General features: G+C 36.0%; 2 protein-coding genes across 2 annotated transcripts; one reads left to right on the top strand and one right to left on the bottom strand.

Moving 5' to 3' along the window:
* Window positions 1-48: 48 nt before the first annotated feature.
* On the top strand, window positions 49-3382 carry LOC128228630 (28S ribosomal protein S16, mitochondrial-like). The gene is made up of 3 exons (XM_052940046.1): window positions 49-141; window positions 2417-2678; window positions 3052-3382. Exons 2-3 carry the CDS (start codon window positions 2423-2425, stop codon window positions 3168-3170), a joined length of 375 nt encoding a protein of 124 aa, XP_052796006.1. The 5' UTR covers window positions 49-141; window positions 2417-2422; the 3' UTR covers window positions 3171-3382.
* Window positions 3383-6409: 3027 nt separating this feature from the next.
* Window positions 6410-24261, bottom strand: LOC128228628 (N-methyl-L-tryptophan oxidase-like). The gene is made up of 7 exons (XM_052940044.1): window positions 24070-24261; window positions 23759-23900; window positions 22818-23119; window positions 22353-22540; window positions 21885-22003; window positions 8004-8147; window positions 6410-6963 (listed from the first exon to the last, which is right to left on the bottom strand). The coding sequence occupies exons 1-7, from the start codon at window positions 24193-24195 to the stop codon at window positions 6731-6733; spliced, it is 1254 nt and encodes a 417-aa protein (XP_052796004.1). The 5' UTR covers window positions 24196-24261; the 3' UTR covers window positions 6410-6730.
* Between the last annotated feature and the right edge of the window lie 243 nt (window positions 24262-24504).

Genomic DNA, 24504 nt, shown 5'->3' with positions numbered 1-24504 from the left:
TTCAGATTCAGTGTAAAGGAGATAACTCTGTGTTTGGTTCAGTACAAATTCATAAAAAGAACTGTTGTCTGCTACACTGTCATGTCTGAAGAAGATAACTAATTATTTGTGTTGAAAACTGCGTTCTTGCAAAATAATTAAGTAAGATTTACGCGTCTTTCCACATCAAAAAAAATGTTTTCCTCTTATTGACCTTTAGATTTTTATTTTACTTCATAGCTTGCGACGATAATCTCTTTTGTCATATATTTTCGAGGTTGTTTATAGATTTTGGGATAGAGGTCGTACCTAGTCTAAAATAATAGACGTGTTATACGGGATTCTTCCAATCCCTAACGTCTAAACGGGAATGTGCAAAAAACGGGGGTGTTTTAAAAATATTGAAATTGTTTTAAGTGAAGTATTTTATGGTTGAAATTGATCATAAAGAGTTATATTCATATTTTACCATGTAAGTGAAATGTTATTTTGCACTAAACAAGCATTTAATGCATTAAAACAAGTTGTTTACCTTTCCAATAAAACGAAAGTTGACTGACACAAAAACATTTATGCGAAGGGGAACAACTCGATACAATCGTAATAACTCGGCCTCCTCCGACAAAGCTTCGAGATAGACCTCGTTATACAATCGTAACAACTCGGCCATGGCCGAAATGTTCCGAGCGATTTAAAACTGTGCCCTGAAGCCTTGCAGGTGCCCTTCATGTATATATCGTTATGTTTTGACAGAATGAAATGAAAAAAAGCCGTCAAACTCATAATTATAAGTTGGATATTTATTTTTTTGTGTACGGAACTAATATAAAATAACATTATCTGTAATATTTCTTGTTTTTATGATATTTTATAGACTCTATATGCTTTAACCCGGAATCCTGATCGGAACAACTACCCACTTTTGATACTAAACAATTTGTACGTGAAGGATTTGCCATATCAAAAATCTAAAAAAAAATCCGCCAACGTACAATTATTTGGACTAAGGTCGTACCCAGATCCAAGGGGTAGGGAACGTGGGGATTTTTGACACATACATGGGGAAATTATGTAAGTTTAAATGGGGAATGAGGCTGAATCTAGGGCAATATATCACCACAGAGACCGTCCAACACGTCGATTTATTCATTACACAGGTATCATGATAGATTCTAGTTGCTTATTGTGCATGCCATATCTCTGGAGACCATTTCAGCTCATTTGTTTGTAAAGACTGATAACTCAGGGGGATTTGGCTAGTATTCAGGAGGATTCAATAGCAGGTCTAAGTTGTCGAAATTTCAAAGTATTTTTTAGACCCAAGTACAAAAAAATGTATTCACATATATTTATTTCTATGAAAACCTTTTACTTTTTGAATATACAGAATTATTTTGTATAACATGATTCAGCATTTTCTTATGATACACTGTCTTGTCATGTTGTATGATTTTTGTTTTGAACTGAGTTCAAAATGTGTACATTTCTGAAAGAGTGATACAGCCGAACACCGTAGGCTCAAACATCTAGGGACTGGCGAAAATACCTGGAGCCTCGTAAACTTCGAGCCAAGTGGGAATTCTTACCTTCAAGTTAAGGAAATGGGTCCTTAACATCCATTTCGAGCCAACGAGGAATTCGAGCCAAACGAGTTTGAGCCAACAGGGTTTGGCTGTAGTTACAATAGAGGCCATATCTGTGTCAAATATCAACCAATATATTCACCCCAATAGAATCAGTCTTAACTTGACTTCATGGGTCTAGTGAGTATGTTTAAGAAATACTAAAGAATAATAATATTGAGAAATAAAATGCTTTCGTTTTTCTACTAGTTATACATGTAGCTACCCTGTTATAGTATTCAACTCGATGATGAGTTTTTTTTATGGGAGTTATGGCCTTAAAAGAGTGGCATAGCCACATACCCTTATTTCTTTGGTCATACAATAACCACTATGTTTCTGAGGTTCTAATCTCTCTGAAGTTCTGTTAATTATATTCGATTTTGTATTTATTGGTACCCATGAAAAAAATGCAACATATAAATAGTGTTTCCATTAATAATTTAGTAATGTAGCAAATATGGACCTCTATGTTTGCTAGACTGCAAAGAGTTCATATAACATTTTTATAACATTCTGATCTGATTTGTGTGTAAAACAGTCAATATCCATTAAATATAAAAAAAACTGAACTCAACATGGAACATGTATAAAATACTTTACTACTTTCTACATTCAAATAATTATTTTACTGAGCTTGCCCAGTCATACACCCCCAAAGATAGATACATATATATATATATATGATAAGATTTATTTTGATTCAGCAAATCATTTAACATATAACCATAAGCTCTGTCTCTTAATATAAATAAGCAAAGAGTGAAATAGAACATGACAGGTATATTGAATAAATGATTCAACATTATTTTCAGGTAATAATGGGGCGTTTTGTAGATAGAAGCAGGAAGTTAATGATCCGATTGTCCCTGAGAGGTTGCACAAACAGACCATTCTACCATATTGTTGTACAAAAGAACCGAACCCCCAGAGACAAAAACATTTTAGATCAGGTCGGAACTTATGATCCTATGGTGAACAAGTTTGGTGAAAGACTTGTGGCTGTGAACTTTGATAAACTCAGACATTGGCTTGGACTGACTGCACAGTGTTCTGTACCAGTGCTGAAGTTATTAGGTATGTCTTCAAGTATCTGAATGAACATAATATTTTATTTGAAATAGTCTACAATAACACACAAATGCATGGTGTGTATTTTAAAATTATATGATATATGTAAATATCTAGCCTTTTTTCAAATGAAGTCCATGATTGTATATTAGAAATTAAACAATGGAGAAAAAATTATGGTAATTAAATATCAAGGGAATAAAACAAACTGATTTTTATTTACATTTATGTACCCTTCTCATTTTACAGAAAGGGATAAAATAAAATAAATTTCAAAATGTGTACACATACATGTGCGTGCGCGTGCACACACGCACGCACGCACGCACACACACACACATGCACCTGGTTTGATTTGTTTTGTATTTCTTTGCTGCAGGTCTTGCTGGGTTTTACCCAGTGCACCCACGAACACGGCTTGAGGCCCACAGAAAACAGAAGGAAATGGAAGAGGAAAAAAAGCGGACTGAAACAGAAGCTCAAGCATCAGACACGTGACCTGCCCAATGAATTTAATCTCATGTGAATAATAAACAAACACTGAATAACACCATGTTTTAGTCACTGTGCGTTGAATTGTAGGTACGAGTTATGCATCCATTTATGTTGTAGCATTTGGAGTTAAAGGTACATGCCATATTGGAAATACATCACATTTTTGTACTTACATTTTGTACGTGTGAGTTCTTCGCATAAATACTGTTTTAATGTGTGCTTGTTGTTGATTTTTTTACGATTAAAGTAAAATAAATAAGAGCATTTTGGAAATATTCTGAAGTTTGTAACCTCACCTCATTGTCGGATAACCCCGATAACCCCCAAATTTAAAATTTCCTTGTGTTAATTCAGCCTCTGTTTTGAACAGTAGAAATGAAAAAGAATGCAGTCCCAAACATAGCCCAAAACAATCCGGTTGTATTATATTAGGTTAATTTTGTTTCTCCTGCGAAGCACAGCAAATGCATATATGGTTCACTTTGTCCAGCGACGACGTCCTGCTCCACGTTGCCGTCGGCGTGACACGTTTGTTACCATTCAATAATAGCTATTTAAATACTTACTGTAGTTATAAAACTTTGCAAGCGCATTATCATGGTCAGTTGATGACCTCTTATTTTGGGGTCAGTAGGTCAAACGTGTCAAGGGCTATGTGACCTTTACTAGAAAACGGGTTTTGATCAATAACTTGTGAAAGACTGGTGTTCAGTCCTCAAATGTTGTATGGACATTAGTTAAGGTCAGCAGATGACCTTATTGATTGTGAACAGAAGGTTAAAGGTCATCGTTGTGGTGACATTAACTAGAAAAACGACTTCTCATCAATCAACTCTTGATTGGCTTGTAGAGTTCCCAAACATTAAATGTACATTGGGCATTGTAGGTAGATGACCCCTGATGTGTTTTGGGTCAGTAGATCAAAGGTCAAGGTCGAAGGGACTGTGTAGAACAACTGTTTTTGGTCAATATTTTATGAAGGACTTGGTGTCGAATCCTGAAACTGTATTTACATAAGTCGAGATCAATAGATGGACCCTTTTCATTTGAGGTCGGTTTGATTCAATTTCAAAATGTTTATACAAAATCTTAAACCACCAGTTGCGAGATCCTTAAATACATATTACTCAAGATTTCATAGAACTTTATTGACTAGTGAGATAAATTCTCTAAAACCTTGGTTGAGGTTCTACAGTTACATGTATTTGTTGAAACACGTTTTCTCAAAACCTTGCTTGGTAATGTGAACTATTCGTCTTCATAACTGAGTGAGTCTGCTGGTAATCTATTGTGATCGATTATCCATCGTGTCTTGTTCTAGCATCTGTTTTTCTAATCTTATCCATTATCCATCGTATATTTTCCTACTGTGATCCATTATCCATTGTCTCTTGTCCGACTGTGATCCATTATCTATCGTAGGTTGTTCAAATGTGATCCATTATCCATTGTCTCTTGTCCGACTGTGATCCATTATCTATCGTAGGTTGTTCAAATGTGATCCATTATCTATCGTAGGTTGTTCTATTGTGATCTATTATCCATTGTCTCTTGTCCGACAGTCATCCTTTATTCATCGTAGGTTGTTCTATTGTGATCCATTGTCTCTTGTCCAATGGTGATCTATTATCCATTGTAGGTTGTTTTATTGTGATCCATTATCCATTGTCTCTTGTCCAAATGTGATCCATTATCCATCGTAGGTTGTTCTATTGTAGTCCATTATCCATTGTCTCTTGTCCAAATGTGATCCATTATCCATCGTATGTTGTTCTAATGTGGTTTATTATCCATTGTCTCTTGTCCAACGGTGATCCATTATCCATCGTAGGTTGTTCTATTGTGATCCATTATCCATTGTCTCTTGTCCGACTGTGATCCATTATCCATCGTAGGTTGTTCTAATCTTATCCATTATCTCTTGTCCGACTGTGATCCATTATCCATCGTAGGTTGTTCTAATGCGATCCATAATGTTGTTGTTGAGTTTATTAAGGTCTGCCCGCGCCCTATACTGGCTGTATTATGTCTTGGCCCTGTCACAACGCCAAGTCAACCCCAAGTCATGGTCTATTTTTATTTTATGATCCATTATCCACCATGTGTTCTAGAGTGATCCAGTATTGATTATCCATCGCCTGTTGTTCTAATGTGATCTATTATCCATCGTCTGTTGTTCTAATGTGATCCATTATCCATCGTCTGTTGTTCTAATGTGATCCATTATCCATCGTCTGTTGTTCTAAAGTGACCCATTATCCATCGTCTGTTGTTCTAATGTGATCCATTATCCATCGTCTGTTGTTCTAATGTGATCCATTATCCATCGTCTGTTGTTCTAATGTGATCCATTATCCATCGTCTGTTCCAGTGTGGACATTTTTCCATCGTTTGTTGTCCTTTATGAATTTTTTTCTTGTAAATCAAATTTCAGGCGAAGTCAATATCTCAACGATCATGATCTCATGAGTGCTCATGATCAACTTACTATGATATTCATACCCATGTTTGATATTCATCACAGTACGACCCTTTTCGAAATTTAACACGTCCAATGGGACAGATATATGGGAATCTTTTGTACTGATATCTTTTTTTCGCATGACAGATTTAATGAAACAATATTTGACCATTGATGCCATCAAATTACGGAGACGTCAGATACAAATTGACGCGAGTACCATTTCATCATATCTCTATGCCATATCTTTACAACGCAGTTTTAAACACATTTTGCCATATCAATTTTAACCGTGCACGTTCAAGACGTGCATTTCCGAAATACCACACAATCAAGTTAAAGGCCTAGTTTAATTCTTCTATAAGTGTACCCCCCCCCCCCGCCCCCAAACCGTGTATAGTAAACAACCTCTGTGTTTTGATCTTAAAGGCCTAGTTTAAGGAATGTTTGGCATGATAATCCCCTGCTGTGCATCACATGCTAATTGCACTGGTGTCACAGTAGGGGCCAATTTTCCTGTGTATTCGTTTACTGTCTCAGGGCCATTTAGGGTCCATTTATAAAATAAAACCTCAAACACTGCACAGGTTTTTTTTTTTTGGGGGGGGGGGGGTCACCTTAAACTAGGCCTTTAAGTAAGCATTTAATCGTAGGTTCGGCAATGTTTTTAATCATTAGGTTTTGGATATCGTTTGTATGAAAATCGTTACGTCGTTAGAATTCTTAAAAAAAGACTATACATGAACGAATAAAATGTACTGACTGAACTTTTTCTTCTGAGTTTATGATTATAAGTATGTGGTATGTACATATATGATTTTATAATGTTCAAAAATACTTTTAAAGTATCCAAAGTTGTATCGATATGTTTGCTTATACCTTCATATAAGAGTACAATTAAATTAACTATATTGGTTGCCCTAGATAGATGTCTTGTTATCTGTTTGGATAATGATAAGTACACAAGTCCTCGTAACACTGACGAAAAACGTTTTCTGTGTCACCTAATTTAACCCCCTAGGTAAGATTAGTCAGCGTGATCAGAACAGAGGCTGGTGTATTTTTTCTAACAATAACATCCATGTTTCGTAAACCATTGATGTTATAGCGCGGATTTGGTCCTAAGCCTGAACGTGTCTCGCGGGATATCAGAATCCCACCCTCGCAACATCATGGTCGCAGCGATTCTGCCGATTTCGTCGCTGCTTTTGGCGGCGTACCCGTTTCCCCCGGTGGCCACCCCGAGCTGGGTGTGAACGGTGTCTATGTACGGCAAATCGTTAGGAGTCTCCACCACGACACACTGGTCCTGCTTCCATCCTAACACTTCCACGCCTGTAACAAAAAAAGAGAATTGGCCACCGGGGCATTTCACTTTTAAACGTACGAAACAAGATTCGTACTGTTCAGGCCTGCCAAAACAGGTTTGTTTCAGATAAATCGACCCTACCTTCTAAAAGATGCCGACCCTAGTATTTATTACACAAAAAAATGCAATATAAATTTAAGAAATAACAATAAAAATTATAAAAACGGTCTTTCCACCATAAAGACAATTCTTAAACATATTAAGCTGTCATTATTTTTTGACCAAATAAAGCTCCATAACAACAGCAATATATGAGTGACATTTGAAAGAAATAGGCTGAGTACATTTTGCAAGACAATGATCTTGACATAAAGTATATTTTAAAACCAGATGCGGCTTGAGAATGCAGATAGCGCGTTTATGGCTATGACCTAGGCCACAAGTGCCCTAGTCCAAAAATGAGACAAATAAAAAACACATTCCTTACCTGGTAATTAACCCAAAACATACACTTTTTGTTAGTCCTTAAGTACATGGACTTTGAGTGGTAACCTCAATCCCCTGTGATCATATTTTGAATTTGACACAATCTCGAGAACCAAAAGGCAGATGTAAGGCTTTATGTCTTAAGATTGCCTGAGAAAATACGAGGTATTGTCATAACCATGTCAGTGTCGGTGTCGTTCGCGTTATATCAGTGCCGTAGCCAGACTTAAAAAACACCGAGACAGAAGGGTCTGTGGGGGTCCGGGGGCATGCTCCCCCCCCCCCCCCGCATTGTTTTTCAAAAAGCGATTTCCTGCATTCTGGAGTATCTTTTGTCAATGGTTTGTATACATTAAGGCAAATGAAGTAAGTCGAAAAGAGTTATTATTAGAGCTATAGCAATTGTTATATGCCCCCCAAAAAACACCGAGACAGCTGCCTCAGTGTGCCTCAGTGTAGCTACGGCACTGCGTATTAATTAACACATACATTGATTTTTGGGTTTCACTGAAAATAATTAAGTCATCCAAATAAAGCAGACCGTGGGCCATTCTAGTTATCGTAACCTAAAAATGGATACCTTTGAAAAGTGATCTAATAAATTTCCCAGTTGCGTCCGCAAGAGCTTTGTTTCCCGTCTCGAACCATCGCTTCACCTCGCCGGCAGAATGAAGCCGGGCCAACACAGCAGCATGAAAGTGGCCAAGTTTGATGTAATATTTACCTGAAACATGTAGGTTTGCAACTACTACTAGTATCGAAAGTACAGTTAACAATACTTGCTTTACATCTAAATGTTCTTTAAGAATATTTTATCCCACGGAAAACATAGCTACTTTTACATCACAGTTAAACATATATGTTTTAAATTAAATCATTATGGCGTTCTTTTACATTATACAGTCCAATGAATCGGCCCGAAATCGCGTGGGTCGATTTCCTCACTGGCTCGAACTGGATGTAAAGGATCGATTTCATTTTAATAAAGTTTAGCATTCTCGCTTGGCTCGAAGTTTCCGAGGTTCGAGTTTTCGCTGGTTACTGGGAGTTCGAGCCAACCGGGCTCGACGATTTAGCTTAAAGTTGAGTTGATCTGCCAATGGATGGTCGTAATGTTGTAGCCAAGCCTTGAGTTCGTGGGGTTGAGCCCTTCTTGGCGCATTAGCGTTCTCTATGCCTCTCAAAATGAGCGCTTGTTCGTGTACTGGTTTTAACTCGGGCTCATTCAGACGGAATCGAAGCTAATTATATTGACCGCCTACGCAACTATTTCTAAGGTGATGCAGGAACACGTTTGAATAGTAAAAGTAGTATAAAAGTAAGAGGAGCAAAAAGTTACCCTATTGGTTTTGCATAAGTAAGAGGAGCAAAAAGTTACCCTATTGGTTTTGCATAAGTAAGAGGAGCAAAAAGTTACCCTATTGGTTTTGCATAAGTAAGAGGAGCAAAAAGTTACCCTATTGGTTTTGCATTAGTAAGAGGAGCAAAGTTACCCTATTGGAATTGTATTAGTAAGAGGAGCAAAGTTACCCTAGGGTAACTTTTTGCTCCAAAGTCTATAAGAGGAGCAATGTTACGTTTTTTCAAAGAACACATTGTGTATGGGAAACAACTCGTACTCACCAGGATAAGCCTAAGTACAAAAGTTGCCCCCCTCCCGATTTTCATATATGAATTAAGTATGGTTAGGATACCTCGGAACATGACACAGTTTTAAAAGTTTATTTCACCTGCTGTGAAAAAAACGTTCCCACGGTGTAAATAATGATTTTATTATGAAATAAAATTATGAAAAAGTGACACTGGCATTTAAAATATTTGGTACTCTTTTCATACAAATAAGATTTATAGGTTAATTACATCGCTGTTTATGAAAAAAGACGTTATTATATCGTGAAATGAGTTGTATAATGTTGTATTTAAACATTACATTACCATAAATTTGTTTATCTTCAATACAGACGAAAATTGATTTATTTAAAACCTCGTTTTTGAATGTCACTGTGGTAACCCATTTTTTAATTAAAAATAATTTATTTTGGGTTATGATATGTTTTGCATTTATGAGGTAGAATTCTGTTTCACAATCACTTGTGTAAAAATCTTCCAACTAAAACATGTCACAAGACTATCAAGTGTTAATTTCGCAATTATTAAAAACTCAAGCGGAAGTAACCATGTTACTTCAAAAGGTATGGTATTGTTTCACTATTATACGGGAGATTTAAAATATGCTTTTATTTAACATGAACAGTCTTTAAAAACTTTAATTTTACTTTCTATGTTATATGAATTCCATTTTCAGTTACAACCTTGTTTTAGAGTACATCCATACTTTAAATGCTTGTAGATTGAACCAGTGCCTATTTCTTTATTGTAACTTTTTTTCAGACTACCGCCTTGGAGAAGGGTTAAATGTGTGTTAAACATCAGTCACAATGACACAGTTTTAAAAGTCTATCCCACCTACTGTGAAAAAGAACGTTCTCACGTTTTTAATAATGACTTTTATTATGAAATGAAATTATAAAATAGTGACACTGACATTCAAATAATTGGATGGTGGTGTCGATAAGACGTCCTATTCTAACAAATAAGATATATAGGTTAATAACATCACAGTTTGTGAAAAAAGCGTTATTATATCATCAAATAAAATTGTATAACGTAGTATAATTTAAACATTACATTACCATAAGTTTGTTTATCTTCAATAGAGACGAAATTGATTTATTTTAACAACCCACATTTTTTGAAAAGTCACTGTTGCAATAATTTTTTTAATTAAAAAATAATTTTGTTATGGTTATGGTATGTTTTGCATTTATGAGTTAGCATTCTGTTTAACAATCACTTCTTTAAAAAAACTCGAGTGGAGAAAGATGTCGCGCAACACGGAGTTCAATGTTGTGATTTCACAGTTATTGAGAACGCAAGTGGATAATTCCATTTTAATTCAAAAGGTATGTTATTGTTTCACTATAATACAAGAGAGTTGAAATATGCTGTTGAAACATTATATGAACAGCCTTTAAAAAGCTTATTATATTTTACTTTCTATGTTACATGAAGTCCATCTTGATGTACAACCTTGTTTTAGAGTACACCCATATATTAAATGCTAGTTTATTGAACTAGTGTCTATTTATTTCATTCATTATTAAGTTGTTAGCTTTTATTGTAACTTTTTCAGAACGTCGTTTTGGAGAATAATCTCCAAGCACTAAAATCCGACATAGCTGTTTTAAAACAGCAACTGAGTAGTGCTCAGCAACAACTGAATGTCGCTGAGCAAGTAAATAGTTTTCACTGTTATTTAACGGACTTTGTGATTATAATTTGGTTTACTGAATTATTAAACAATTTCAAAGTCATTTCCATTTCGTTGTAAGAGTGACATTGGATACATATTATGCCATAATCCAGTTAAATACATGCATACATTGACTTATTTTCTTAATTTTAATTAAGTAACAACTTGTTTGACATACCAACCACTTTTTAAATTTTTTTTTTTTACTTTAGCGTGACGATGAGATATTTGGGAGACACCCGCTTCTACCATTAACACTCTATCTGTGTGTCGTTTTTATTTCAGTTACAATGAGTCAGTTCACAAATGACAGACGTTCACAAAGAACTAAAAGTAATAAAAGAGAGGTGTTTTTTTGTTAATTTTTATTAAGTAAGGATTACACTAATTAGAAAATAGAACATTTTTTTAAAAAATGCAACAACTTATCAAAACTAATTAACAGTGAACAAACATTAACATGATACTAAACTTTCAACTTAAAAATACCCTTTTATACCAAATAATACTGTTATTGGTAGTAAATTGACACAATGATTGTAGAATAAATTTAATAGTAAAGAATGTAAAATGAATATGACAATGCTATGAGGAAAATACATGTTGACATGCAAAAAAACTATATGGACATAGTATATGAGCTAACATTATATGGCATGCAAAAATATATGAGGTAGTATACGAGGTTATTATATTAAGAAGAATACATGAAGCAAAATATAGAAGTGGAACATATGAGGTAACATATGACATGAAAAATATATGAGGTAGTATATGAGGTTATTATATGAAGCAGAATACATGAAGCAGAATATATGAGTGAACAAAAAAATATCCACCAAAGATGAAATAAATGAAAATTTGATTTTATTGCAGTTTGAAGAAGAACAACAAAGTATGCAGACTGTCTCCAGTATGTACAAAAAAAAATAATATATTTTCCATTATTATAATGCATGTTCCAAGTTTTATTCAAACTATCTTAAACTGTTCTTTTGAGTTTTGGTTTTTCAATACTTTGTTTAAAAACAATAACAATATTTTTTAAATTTAAACTTGAATTTTCATTTTTGTAGCACATTAATTGTCTACATGTATAACAATAGAAATAACATACATCACAATATGATAATAAAAAATGCTGTCATTTTAAACATTATGCATATGAGAAAAAAGTATATTATTAAGGTGCACATTTACACATGCTTGTGGGTTTTTTGCAGATGTCGAGGCTTGAGCCAACAGTAGTCCTCCAAAGGCTGGATGACTTTACTTCCACCCTATCAATATGTACCTCAAATACAACAGGAGACAGGAGGGATTGACGAGGACACAGGAGGCTGGGAGGAGTGCTGAGGAGGCTTAAATGAGTGTCTAGTAGTGTTTTCCCAGCATTTGAGAAACGTGAGGGTTGCTATGTGCGCATGCCTTTAACAAATATACTTGTGTCGAATCAAAGTCAGTGTCCGGCGACATACCGTTGACATATCTGCATTTATAATGGAACGAAACGAGAATGAAATTCGTCTGTATTCGTGCGTCAAATGAAGGTACTTTTTTTTTCCTGGAGAAATCTGTTGCACCATTTACGAGTATGGCATACCTGCGCGTATTATTCCTACACATGTATATGCTGCGAGCAAACGTTTCAGGATCGGAAAACATTTTTGCTGCATTTGAAGAAAAAACTTGGTACAAACCCGCGCGGTTAATGATGCTACTATAAAATCAAGTGTCATGAAGTTTTCAACCTCAGTGAATGTTTGGATGACAAGTAGTCAAGTCGTACATTAGTGGGAAAAAATGGATCTATTGGATACACGAAAATATAAGATGAGGAGAAAAAGTAGTGCCTCTCGAAACAGACATGAGCCTCTCTCCAAAATGTATATACGGATGGTTCTCCCGGCTGAACAGATGACAGCTATCGCCAAAAGCATGCTTGACCGTCAGTCGAAACCTAAAGGGACTTGGATTGACTTGGAATTACAAAGAATGAAAGAAGCCAGCAAAAAACGAAAAGGCAAAGTGCTCAGTGCGGGTGTTATCGGTAATAAGGGCAACAAGAAACCTAGAAAGGTGGCACCATCTGGACAGAAAACGCCGAGACAAACTTCAGAAAAGTCCGAAAACATCGTTACCATCGGGCAGGTATAAAGCTGAAGGTTTCACTCACTCCTCCTCATTAGCGCTTAAGGATTTTGTTGCGATGCACCAGTGTGATATTTGTTTGAAAAGTTTCGGAAGACGCGATAATATGTTGCGACATAAAAGGTCTGCGCATTCAAACGAAGATTCGGATGAAGACGCTATGTCTGACGTTACTGACCAAGAGGATATTTTTGGATCTGTTGATGAAAACGAGTCTGATAACAGCGACGACGACATGTCTGTAACCTCGGAGAACTCTTCGGGTATTGATCCTTGGCAAGAGGTTGTCGATGAGGCTTTTCAAGAGTGTCAATCGCAGTATGAGGACGAAGTGCGTGAACTTATGCAGGATAATACCGACCTTAGTGAAAGCGAAGCCAAGAAGGATGTCTTTGAGGATATGCGAGGTACTTACAGAAAGGCCCTGATGAATAGTTTTGGGGCAAAGCTGATGTGGTTTGACTCTATCAAGCGAGATACCATCTATAAGACCATAAAGAAAACAGTTAATCAACTTAAAGAAACAGAGGACTACGACGAACAGGAAGCTGTAAAGTACGCCATCCTTAAGCGGAGATTTCTGTTCGATAAGTTATTGGACAGTTACGACGTTCCTCAGTTGGATGCAGAGCAAGAGGAAGAAACAAAACAGTGAAAATCATTCAAAGATACTCTAATTCGTTCGGACTAGAGTGCTTTGGGAAATTATTTGTTTTCAATCCTCACACAATGCAGAATACAGACGCCATTTAATTCCATAACATAACTGTATCTGATAGTTTTGCAACGCGTACTTGTTTTTAAGTAAAATAAATGTCTTTAATGATGTAAAATAAAATGTCTAATAATACGAAACGGAGTTGTTCTTGTGTGTTTTAGTTGTAGTTTTATTTATGTTTTAAGCGTTTTCCATATATAAACAAGACAAATGTTGATGCTGGGTATCAAAGACGCCGCCAGATCAGTTAAAAATAATAATGAATGCATTAAAATATTATGTTAATATTGTATTCAGTCATACCTCTTAGTTTGTAAAAAGGTGTGCTAAAAATTAAACATCTCAACTGTCCAAATAATAAACTCATTTCATTGTACTGAGCATTAGGTTTAAAGCTACAATTACTACAAAATTAAATCAAGTAAGTTTTATATCTGGTTACAATTCATACATACTACATAAGTAATATTCTCGATGACATTTTATTACCCAGCTTGTATGTCTACAGGTTATGTTCTATTTTTATATCTCTATGTTATATGCGTTTACTAACACATTAATTGTGTATGTCATCTGCAAGAGTGCAAATCCTTCTTCGCCTTTGATATCTGCAACACTATATCTATAATATGCGTTTAAATCTGCGCCCGTAACCAGACTGCTGTAAATGTGCCTTTTCGACTAGTGCTTCGAGTTCTTTTTTCAATCCTAGTTTAACTATTGTTATCAATTTTAAAATAAAGCGAACTTTGCTGATTATATCCTTGTACAACATTGCTTGCCATTTCTTGGTGAAAAATATAGGGAACCAATAGCGAGAAATGTCTATAATACTTCCGACCATCGTGAATTAAAACTCTGCTAGCAATCACGCGATCTCCGTCGGATTGTTTCAATCGAACACATCCATGATATTTGATAAACTCAACGCTCATATTTTTTGTTGTATTTTATACCTGTTCTTATAATACTGATAGTGCATATTATCTTAGCTCTTACTTGAAGATAAAAAAAATATCAATTTACCTTCTGTTTGGTTTTCTGATTTTCCTAAAGCTATAGAATGGACACGTCTAAAGAAAAGGGTAAACCAATCAGGTCTCTCTTACAGATCACATAACCCTACATGGGGAAATGGGGGGGGGGTGGGGTAGCTAAATGTATAGAATGGAGAAGTCTAAAAAAGAGGTCAACCAATCAGGTCTCGCTTACAGTTAACATGATCCTACATGTTCCCATGTGAAATTTTCTTCGGCCCGGAACTACGTTGACTAATTACATGTAAATTGAATCCAATGAATAATTAAGAAAATCGAATGTATGCAATTTAAGTCAAATATGTTGTGCTGCTCTAACGAGGTCATCCTAACAGACATATTGATATAAATATATATTGCTTAAAGGTAGATCTAGGGTTCTTCAATACATGTTTCGTGGAATGCATACGTGTGACAATACGAAACATCAAGTCTGTTACACGCTTCACGTTTTATATAGTTCAATATAGCGTATTATAGTCAGGTGTGGCTATACAGAAAAGATGCGCTCTGTTAAACCCTTCTATATCTTTATAAGTCCGCCGTCTTTATTAATTACTTTCCAACGGGAAACGAGGCTCACGGAAGGGTAAGACGGTCATCGAGTGACTCCGGAGGTTTGAGGAGGGTATTTTGAGGCCCTCGGAGTGACTCCGGAGGTATGAGGAGGGTATGGGGAGGCCCTCGGAATGACTAAGGAAGTTTGTGGAGGGGTCAGGAGGCCCTCTGAGTGACGGAGGAAAGAGTCAGGATCTTGTTTAAGTGTTCGGGGAGAGCCTCGTTTCCCGTTGGAAAGTAATTAATAAAGACGGCGGACTTATAAAGATATAGAAATGGCAAGCAATGTTGTACAAGGATATAATCAGCAAAGTTCGCTTTATTTTAAAATTGATAACAATAGTTAAACTAGGATTGAAAAAAGAACTCGAAGCACTAGTCGAAAAGGCACATTTACAGCAGTCTGGTTCCGGGCGCAGATTTAAACGCATATTATAGATATAGTGTTGCAGATATCAAAGGCGAAGAAGGATTTGCACTCTTGCAGATGACATACACAATTAATGTGTTAGTAAACGCATATAACATAGAGATATAAAAATAGAACATAACCTGTAGACATACAAGCTGGGTAATAAAATGTCATCGAGAATATTACTTATGTAGTATGTATGAATTGTAACCAGATATAAAACTTACTTGATTTAATTTTGTAGTAATTGTAGCTTTAAACCTAATGCTCAGTACAATGAAATGAGTTTATTATTTGGACAGTTGAGATGTTTAATTTTTAGCACACCTTTTTACAAACTAAGAGGTATGACTGAATACAATATTAACATAATATTTTAATGCATTCATTATTATTTTTAACTGATCTGGCGGCGTCTTTGATACCCAGCATCAACATTTGTCTTGTTTATATATGGAAAACGCTTAAAACATAAATAAAACTACAACTAAAACACACAAGAACAACTCCGTTTCGTATTATTAGACATTTTATTTTACATCATTAAAGACATTTATTTTACTTAAAAACAAGTACGCGTTGCAAAACTATCAGATACAGTTATGTTATGGAATTAAATGGCGTCTGTATTCTGCATTGTGTGAGGATTGAAAACAAATAATTTCCCAAAGCACTCTAGTCCGAACGAATTAAAGTATCTTTGAATGATTTTCACTGTTTTGTTTCTTCCTCTTGCTCTGCATCCAACTGAGGAACGTCGTAACTGTCCAATAACTTATCGAACAGAAATCTCCGCTTAAGGATGGCGTACTTTACAGCTTCCTGTTCGTCGTAGTCCTCTGTTTCTTTAAGTTGATTAACTGTTTTCTTTATGGTCTTATAGATGGTATCTCGCTTGATAGAGTCAAACCACATCAGCTTTGCCCCAAAACTATTCATCAGGGCCTTTCTGTAAGTACCTCGCATATCCTCAAAGACATCCTTCTTGGCTTCGCTTTCACTAAGGTCGGTATTATCCTGCATAAGTTCACGCACTTCGTCCTCATACTGCGATTGACACTCTTGAAAAGCCTCATCGACAACCTCTTGCCAAGGATCAATACCCGAAGAGTTCTCCGAGGTTACAGACATGTCGTCGTCGCTGTTATCAGACTCGTTTTCATCAACAGATCCAAAAATATCCTCTTGGTCAGTAACGTCAGACATAGCGTCTTCATCCGAATCTTCGTTTGAATGCGCAGACCTTTTATGTCGCAACATATTATCGCGTCTTCCGAAACTTTTCAAACAAATATCACACTGGTGCATCGCAACAAAATCCTTAAGCGCTAATGAGGAGGAGTGAGTGAAACCTTCAGCTTTATACCTGCCCGATGGTAACGATGTTTTCGGACTTTTCTGAAGTTTGTCTCGGCGTTTTCTGTCCAGATGGTGCCACCTTTCTAGGTTTCTTGTTGCCCTTATTACCGATAACACCCGCACTGAGCACTTTGCCTTTTCGTTTTTTGCTGGCTTCTTTCATTCTTTGTAATTCCAAGTCAATCCAAGTCCCTTTAGGTTTCGACTGACGGTCAAGCATGCTTTTGGCGAAAGCTGTCATCTGTTCAGCCGGGAGAACCATCCGTATATACATTTTGGAGAGAGGCTCATGTCTGTTTCGGGAGGCACTACTTTTTCTCCTCATCTTATATTTTCGTGTATCCAATAGATCCATTTTTTCCCACTAATGTACGACTTGACTACTTGTCATCCAAACATTCACTGAGGTGGAAAACTTCATGACACTTGATTTTATAGTAGCATCATTAACCGCGCGGGTTTGTACCAAGTTTTTTCTTCAAATGCAGCAAAAATGTTTTCCGATCCTGAAACGTTTGCTCGCAGCATATACATGTGTAGGAATAATACGCGCAGGTATGCCATACTCGTAAATGGTGCAACAGATTTCTCCAGGAAAAAAAAAGTACCTTCATTTGACGCACGAATACAGACGAATTTCATTCTCGTTTCGTTCCATTATAAATGCAGATATGTCAACGGTATGTCGCCGGACACTGACTTTGATTCGACACAAGTATATTTGTTAAAGGCATGCGCACATAGCAACCCTCACGTTTCTCAAATGCTGGGAAAACACTACTAGACACTCATTTAAGCCTCCTCAGCACTCCTCCCAGCCTCCTGTGTCCTCGTCAATCCCTCCTGTCTCCTGTTGTATTTGAGGTACATATTGATAGGGTGGAAGTAAAGTCATCCAGCCTTTGGAGGACTACTGTTGGCTCAAGCCTCGACATCTGCAAAAAACCCACAAGCATGTGTAAATGTGCACCTTAATAATATACTTTTTTCTCATATGCATAATGTTTAAAATGACAGCATTTTTTATTATCATATTGTGATGTATGTTATTTCTATTGTTATACATGTAGACAATTAATGTGCTACAAAAATGAAAATTCAAGTTTAAATTTAAAAAATATTGTTATTGTTTTTAAACAAAGTATTGAAAAACCAAAACTCAAAAGAACAGTTTAAGATAGTTTGAATAAAACTTGGAACATGCATTATAATAATGGAAAATATATTATTTTTTTTTGTACATACTGGAGACAGTCTGCATACTTTGTTGTTCTTCTTCAAACTGCAATAAAATCAAATTTTCATTTATTTCATCTTTGGTGGATATTTTTTTGTTCACTCATATATTCTGCTTCATGTATTCTGCTTCATATAATAACCTCATATACTACCTCATATATTTTTCATGTCATATGTTACCTCATATGTTCCACTTCTATATTTTGCTTCATGTATTCTTCTTAATATAATAACCTCGTATACTACCTCATATATTTTTGCATGCCATATAATGTTAGCTCATATACTATGTCCATATAGTTTTTTTGCATGTCAACATGTATTTTCCTCATAGCATTGTCATATTCATTTTACATTCTTTACTATTAAATTTATTCTACAATCATTGTGTCAATTTACTACCAATAACAGTATTATTTGGTATAAAAGGGTATTTTTAAGTTGAAAGTTTAGTATCATGTTAATGTTTGTTCACTGTTAATTAGTTTTGATAAGTTGTTGCATTTTTTAAAAAAATGTTCTATTTTCTAATTAGTGTAATCCTTACTTAATAAAAATTAACAAAAAAACACCTCTCTTTTATTACTTTTAGTTCTTTGTGAACGTCTGTCATTTGTGAACTGACTCATTGTAACTGAAATAAAAACGACACACAGATAGAGTGTTAATGGTAGAAGCGGGTGTCTCCCAAATATCTCATCGTCACGCTAAAGTAAAAAAAAAAAATTTAAAAAGTGGTTGGTATGTCAAACAAGTTGTTACTTAATTAAAATTAAGAAAATAAGTCAATGTATGCATGTATTTAACTGGATTATGGCATAATATGTATCCAATGTCACTCTTACAACGAAATGGAAATGACTTTGAAATTGTTTAATAATTCAGTAAACCAAATTATAATCACAAAGTCCGTTAAATAACAGTGAAAACTATTTACTTGCTCAGCGACATTCAGTTGTTGCTGAGCACTACTCAGTTGCTGTTTTAAAACAGCTATGTCGGATTTTAGTGCTTGGAGATTATTCTCCAAAACGACGTTCTGAAAAAGTTACAATAAAAGCTAACAACTTAATAATGAATGAAATAAATAGACACTAGTTCAATAAACTAGCATTTAATATATGGGTGTACTCTAAAACAAGGTTGTACATCAAGATGGACTTCATGTAACATAGAAAGTAAAATATAATAAGCTTTTTAAAGGCTGTTCATATAATGTTTCAACAGCATATTTCAACTCTCTTGTATTATAGTGAAACAATAACATACCTTTTGAATTAAAATGGAATTATCCACTTGCGTTCTCAATAACTGTGAAATCACAACATTGAACTCCGTGTTGCGCGACATCTTTCTCCACTCGAGTTTTTTTAAAGAAGTGATTGTTAAACAGAATGCTAACTCATAAATGCAAAACATACCATAACCATAACAAAATTATTTTTTAATTAAAAAAATTATTGCAACAGTGACTTTTCAAAAAATGTGGGTTGTTAAAATAAATCAATTTCGTCTCTATTGAAGATAAACAAACTTATGGTAATGTAATGTTTAAATTATACTACGTTATACAATTTTATTTGATGATATAATAACGCTTTTTTCACAAACTGTGATGTTATTAACCTATATATCTTATTTGTTAGAATAGGACGTCTTATCGACACCACCATCCAATTATTTGAATGTCAGTGTCACTATTTTATAATTTCATTTCATAATAAAAGTCATTATTAAAAACGTGAGAACGTTCTTTTTCACAGTAGGTGGGATAGACTTTTAAAACTGTGTCATTGTGACTGATGTTTAACACACATTTAACCCTTCTCCAAGGCGGTAGTCTGAAAAAAAGTTACAATAAAGAAATAGGCACTGGTTCAATCTACAAGCATTTAAAGTATGGATGTACTCTAAAACAAGGTTGTAACTGAAAATGGAATTCATATAACATAGAAAGTAAAATTAAAGTTTTTAAAGACTGTTCATGTTAAATAAAAGCATATTTTAAATCTCCCGTATAATAGTGAAACAATACCATACCTTTTGAAGTAACATGGTTTCTTCCGCTTGAGTTTTTAATAATTGCGAAATTAACACTTGATAGTCTTGTGACATGTTTTAGTTGGAAGATTTTTACACAAGTGATTGTGAAACAGAATTCTACCTCATAAATGCAAAACATATCATAACCCAAAATAAATTATTTTTAATTAAAAAATGGGTTACCACAGTGACATTCAAAAACGAGGTTTTAAATAAATCAATTTTCGTCTGTATTGAAGATAAACAAATTTATGGTAATGTAATGTTTAAATACAACATTATACAACTCATTTCACGATATAATAACGTCTTTTTTCATAAACAGCGATGTAATTAACCTATAAATCTTATTTGTATGAAAAGAGTACCAAATATTTTAAATGCCAGTGTCACTTTTTCATAATTTTATTTCATAATAAAATCATTATTTACACCGTGGGAACGTTTTTTTCACAGCAGGTGAAATAAACTTTTAAAACTGTGTCATGTTCCGAGGTATCCTAACCATACTTAATTCATATATGAAAATCGGGAGGGGGGCAACTTTTGTACTTAGGCTTATCCTGGTGAGTACGAGTTGTTTCCCATACACAATGTGTTCTTTGAAAAAACGTAACATTGCTCCTCTTATAGACTTTGGAGCAAAAAGTTACCCTAGGGTAACTTTGCTCCTCTTACTAATACAATTCCAATAGGGTAACTTTGCTCCTCTTACTAATGCAAAACCAATAGGGTAACTTTTTGCTCCTCTTACTTATGCAAAACCAATAGGGTAACTTTTTGCTCCTCTTACTTATGCAAAACCAATAGGGTAACTTTTTGCTCCTCTTACTTATGCAAAACCAATAGGGTAACTTTTTGCTCCTCTTACTTTTATACTACTAGTAAATGGCAAAACTGCAATAGTGTAGCTCTCGTCCCATATATAGGTTAATCAGCACTGTTTGCATATGCACGCAGCATTTCAAGTTTCTGAAGCATTGAATGGTACCAAAGTGACGGCCGCACAGGGCCATACAATGTCCAGCTTAAACTACACAGAATCACTTATACATTTACATTCTGCTTTGGTTTCACTTCAACCGGCCAATGAAAGCATGTATTGTATTAATTACTCTCACGAAAACGAAGCGGTAGAAACTTTCTGTTCAGAGGTGCTGTTGGGGTCGTACACATTGACCATCTCTTCGGTGCAAAATGGCAATGCGCTCGTGCTTTGTACAACAAGTATGTTTATCATTCGTTTCCATACATTTGCAAACAGTAGTGTATGTTATGCACCAGTCAATTGTTACCACGCCCACTCCCCCTGGTCCGAGGCAAGTTGGGACTTTGACTACGGTCAAGCCAAGCCCGGGTGAAATCCCCGGGGACGAACTGCTGGTAAAATCCTCGCCAATACCCCCGCACCCAGGGACCCTAGGTAAGGCCTATTCCTCGCTATTTTTGGCGCGAAGACAAAACAACCGCATTCACCCGGCACTGGGGGGTGGGGGTGGGCGTGGTGGTTTTTACAATTGAATGGTGCATTATCAGTTCTTGTCATAATAGAACCGACAGAAGTTATACGACATAAAAGTACAAAACTAAACCAATTAACTATTGATGTTATTTATACATAACATACGAACCGTCTGGATACTGTATCGGCGGCAACATGTAGTAGGAAACCTGGCCGTCGGGGAGTCGTGGAAAGTCAGGGTGCAGCTCGGGGTGGCCGTCACCTTTGTAGATGACCGACGGCATCGACCTTTATTATGTACAGGAATAAAGGACACCGAATTTATTAGTCTAGTAATGACTATGAAACAAAGAGTTTAGAAAAGAAAATGATTTAACAACTCAACACGAAATACGTCAGCCTGTTAACAATGACGAAGGCAAACTGCGTTAAACATCTATAATGTTTTGCGTTTCTTTTACGGCGAACGCACAAATAGGATCTATTTTTTCGCATATTGTGTAGTATAAATCCCAACCATAGAGCTGGGAGATTTGTTGAATTCCCCGGGATCCAGGATAATTCAGGACCGAAAACAAAATTCGGCCGGGTTGATTTCATGGTTTAGGAATACAACTGTCCAAATACACACATGTACCTAAGTATTGCCGCGTCTTGCTCGCTGATTTCGGCCAGTGCTACTGTAAGCGGACAAAGCAGCTGGTTGAGGCGGAAGCCCGGAAGTAGTTGACGGAAGTCCGTGTACGCCCCTGCGGCTAACAGCACCTTCCGGCTCTCAACCACAGTCCCACCATTGGTCTCAACCCGCATTACATACTCCCCGTTCTATAGAAATGTTGTTTGTTATTGTCATATATAAGACGTATATATACTTCAGCATTCAAATACCGGTATCAAAATACTTGACTAAGTGTAGCTAAAGTAAGTCTATGTCATTAAGAATTAATGTTCTAGAATGCGATTTCACGGCCAACCAGCTTAGATGTATGCTATTATGTGTTGACATGAACTTGGAATAAATTACCAAGTTACTTAATATCTAAAAAAATCACCAGTGTGACATTGCAGAGTAGTAATCAGTCTACCGATGATTTTCAAATACCTTTACAACTCTGCTGACTTTTTCGACAACATCATGGATGATGCGGCAGCCCTGTTTCTTGGCAGCCGCCTGCTGGGCGCTGACCAGCCGCCTCGGGCTGATATAGCCCGCGTTCCGCTCCTCATACACCCCCGCGTCATTCGCCGACAGTCTAAGGTACGGGAATTTAGCCGCCAATTCGCGGCCATCTAGGTTCACAACTGGGATTCTCTGTTCTTTTAAGACAGTTTGTACCTTCGACATATATTCGCCGTTAGATCGAGCTGCCATCAATGTCCCGACCTCATTGTAGAAAGAAATTCCTAAAATGTAATAATACTTGGTATCATTTAAGTAAGTTGGCACACTGACAGACCTGAAAGTATGATGCAGATCCCAAGAGCTGCCCCTGGCTTACTTTAAATAGTTGTCTGTGTCAATTATATAACCCTAGTAGATTTTTAGCTTTGATAATATGAAAAGATATCGTCGTTAACTCATTATTGAAAGTTGTAGTATGTCCCATGACGTGATAAGAAACACAAAGTTAAAGTTTTTTTTATTTTACAACGTCAAGACTGATTTTACCCAGCTGAGGCCACAGGCAACTATTTAAAGTTAACCAGGGGCAGCTGTTAGGATCACCGGCATGCTGTTTGATTCGGTATTCGAAAAAAGGATTTTATTTGCATGTGATTACGCATTTAATCAGCGGTTGGTGGGGCGGCATTTTAAAATTCATAGTCAGCCTGTATATGTAAGCCTTTGAGACAAAGTATTCTTGCTACTCAATCGGCGTTCAAATGTAGTCAATAGTTTCATATCAAAATGTAGTTAATTGCTATACATTGTGAATGACTAATGCCTTAAATAGAAGATACCGTTATTTAGGGTAGTAAAAGTGTAATTTATAGTCTCTTTAGAACAAGACACAAGTACAACCATCAGGCGTCTAATTCCACCTGATTTCTCCTCTATATCCTTGTAGCGTTTGATGGACGCCTGGGCCATGGAGGCCCACACAGGGTTGGGGTCGCAGGCACGAGTAATTCGCCCTTCGTCGTAATGCGCAGCGAATATCCCCGTGGCATTGTTATGGCGATCCTTAAGCAATACGAAAACACGCGCTTGCCATATTTGATAATATTCAACATTCAATATACATTTTATTTCGTTTCATATAAATATCCTTATTTCCTTTTTTTATTATGCATATTAACTTTTGTTAAATTAAAACTTATGAGAAATATGCTACATATGAACATACACCCACCTGAGGCTCCTCCGGCCCGATGAGACAGACGGACGTCCCTGGCAGCTCAGAGGCGTGACGCGCGGCCGCGGACCCGATCATCCCCGCCCCCACCACACACAGATCAAACACTGCAGCGTTCGCCATTCAGCGCAAGAAACTCGAACAAGTACTTCCTTTTTGTTTGTATACCCACTTAATAAATGGCCACCGTGTTCCTTTCTTTATCTATCTTATATTAATTATGGTAACTTATTATCATGGTATAGTGATATAGAAAGTGTAGTTTGATTAGACTGGTTTAGTGCAAACATTGCGAGACGATAATTTTTTTTAAATAAAATTTGTGCACTTTCAATGTTTACCATGATTGTGCTTTATTTATCTGTATAAATTAAAATGTCAAAGATACAAGCATCTATGTGCATGAGTCGCTTCTGAAAACAATTGTTTGAA

This window comes from Mya arenaria, chromosome 3 (genome assembly GCF_026914265.1).
Source record: "Mya arenaria isolate MELC-2E11 chromosome 3, ASM2691426v1".
NCBI lineage: Eukaryota > Metazoa > Mollusca > Bivalvia > Myida > Myidae > Mya > Mya arenaria.
This window is presented reverse-complemented; position numbering and strand designations above follow the sequence as displayed.

Excerpts from the sequence above, each read along its gene's own strand:
- LOC128228630 (XM_052940046.1), top strand. The coding sequence starts at position 2,423 with ATGGGGCGTTTTGTAGATAGAAGCAGGAAGTTAATGATCCGATTGTCC. Across the intron at positions 2,679-3,051 it reads ACCAGTGCTGAAGTTATTAG|GTCTTGCTGGGTTTTACCCA; the intron begins GTATGTCTTCAA and ends TCTTTGCTGCAG.
- LOC128228628 (XM_052940044.1), bottom strand. The coding sequence starts at position 24,195 with ATGGCGAACGCTGCAGTGTTTGATCTGTGTGTGGTGGGGGCGGGGATG. Across the intron at positions 23,901-24,069 it reads TCGGGCCGGAGGAGCCTCAG|GATCGCCATAACAATGCCAC; the intron begins GTGGGTGTATGT and ends GTATTGCTTAAG. Across the intron at positions 22,541-22,817 it reads AAGTCAGCAGAGTTGTAAAG|AACGGGGAGTATGTAATGCG; the intron begins GTATTTGAAAAT and ends ACATTTCTATAG.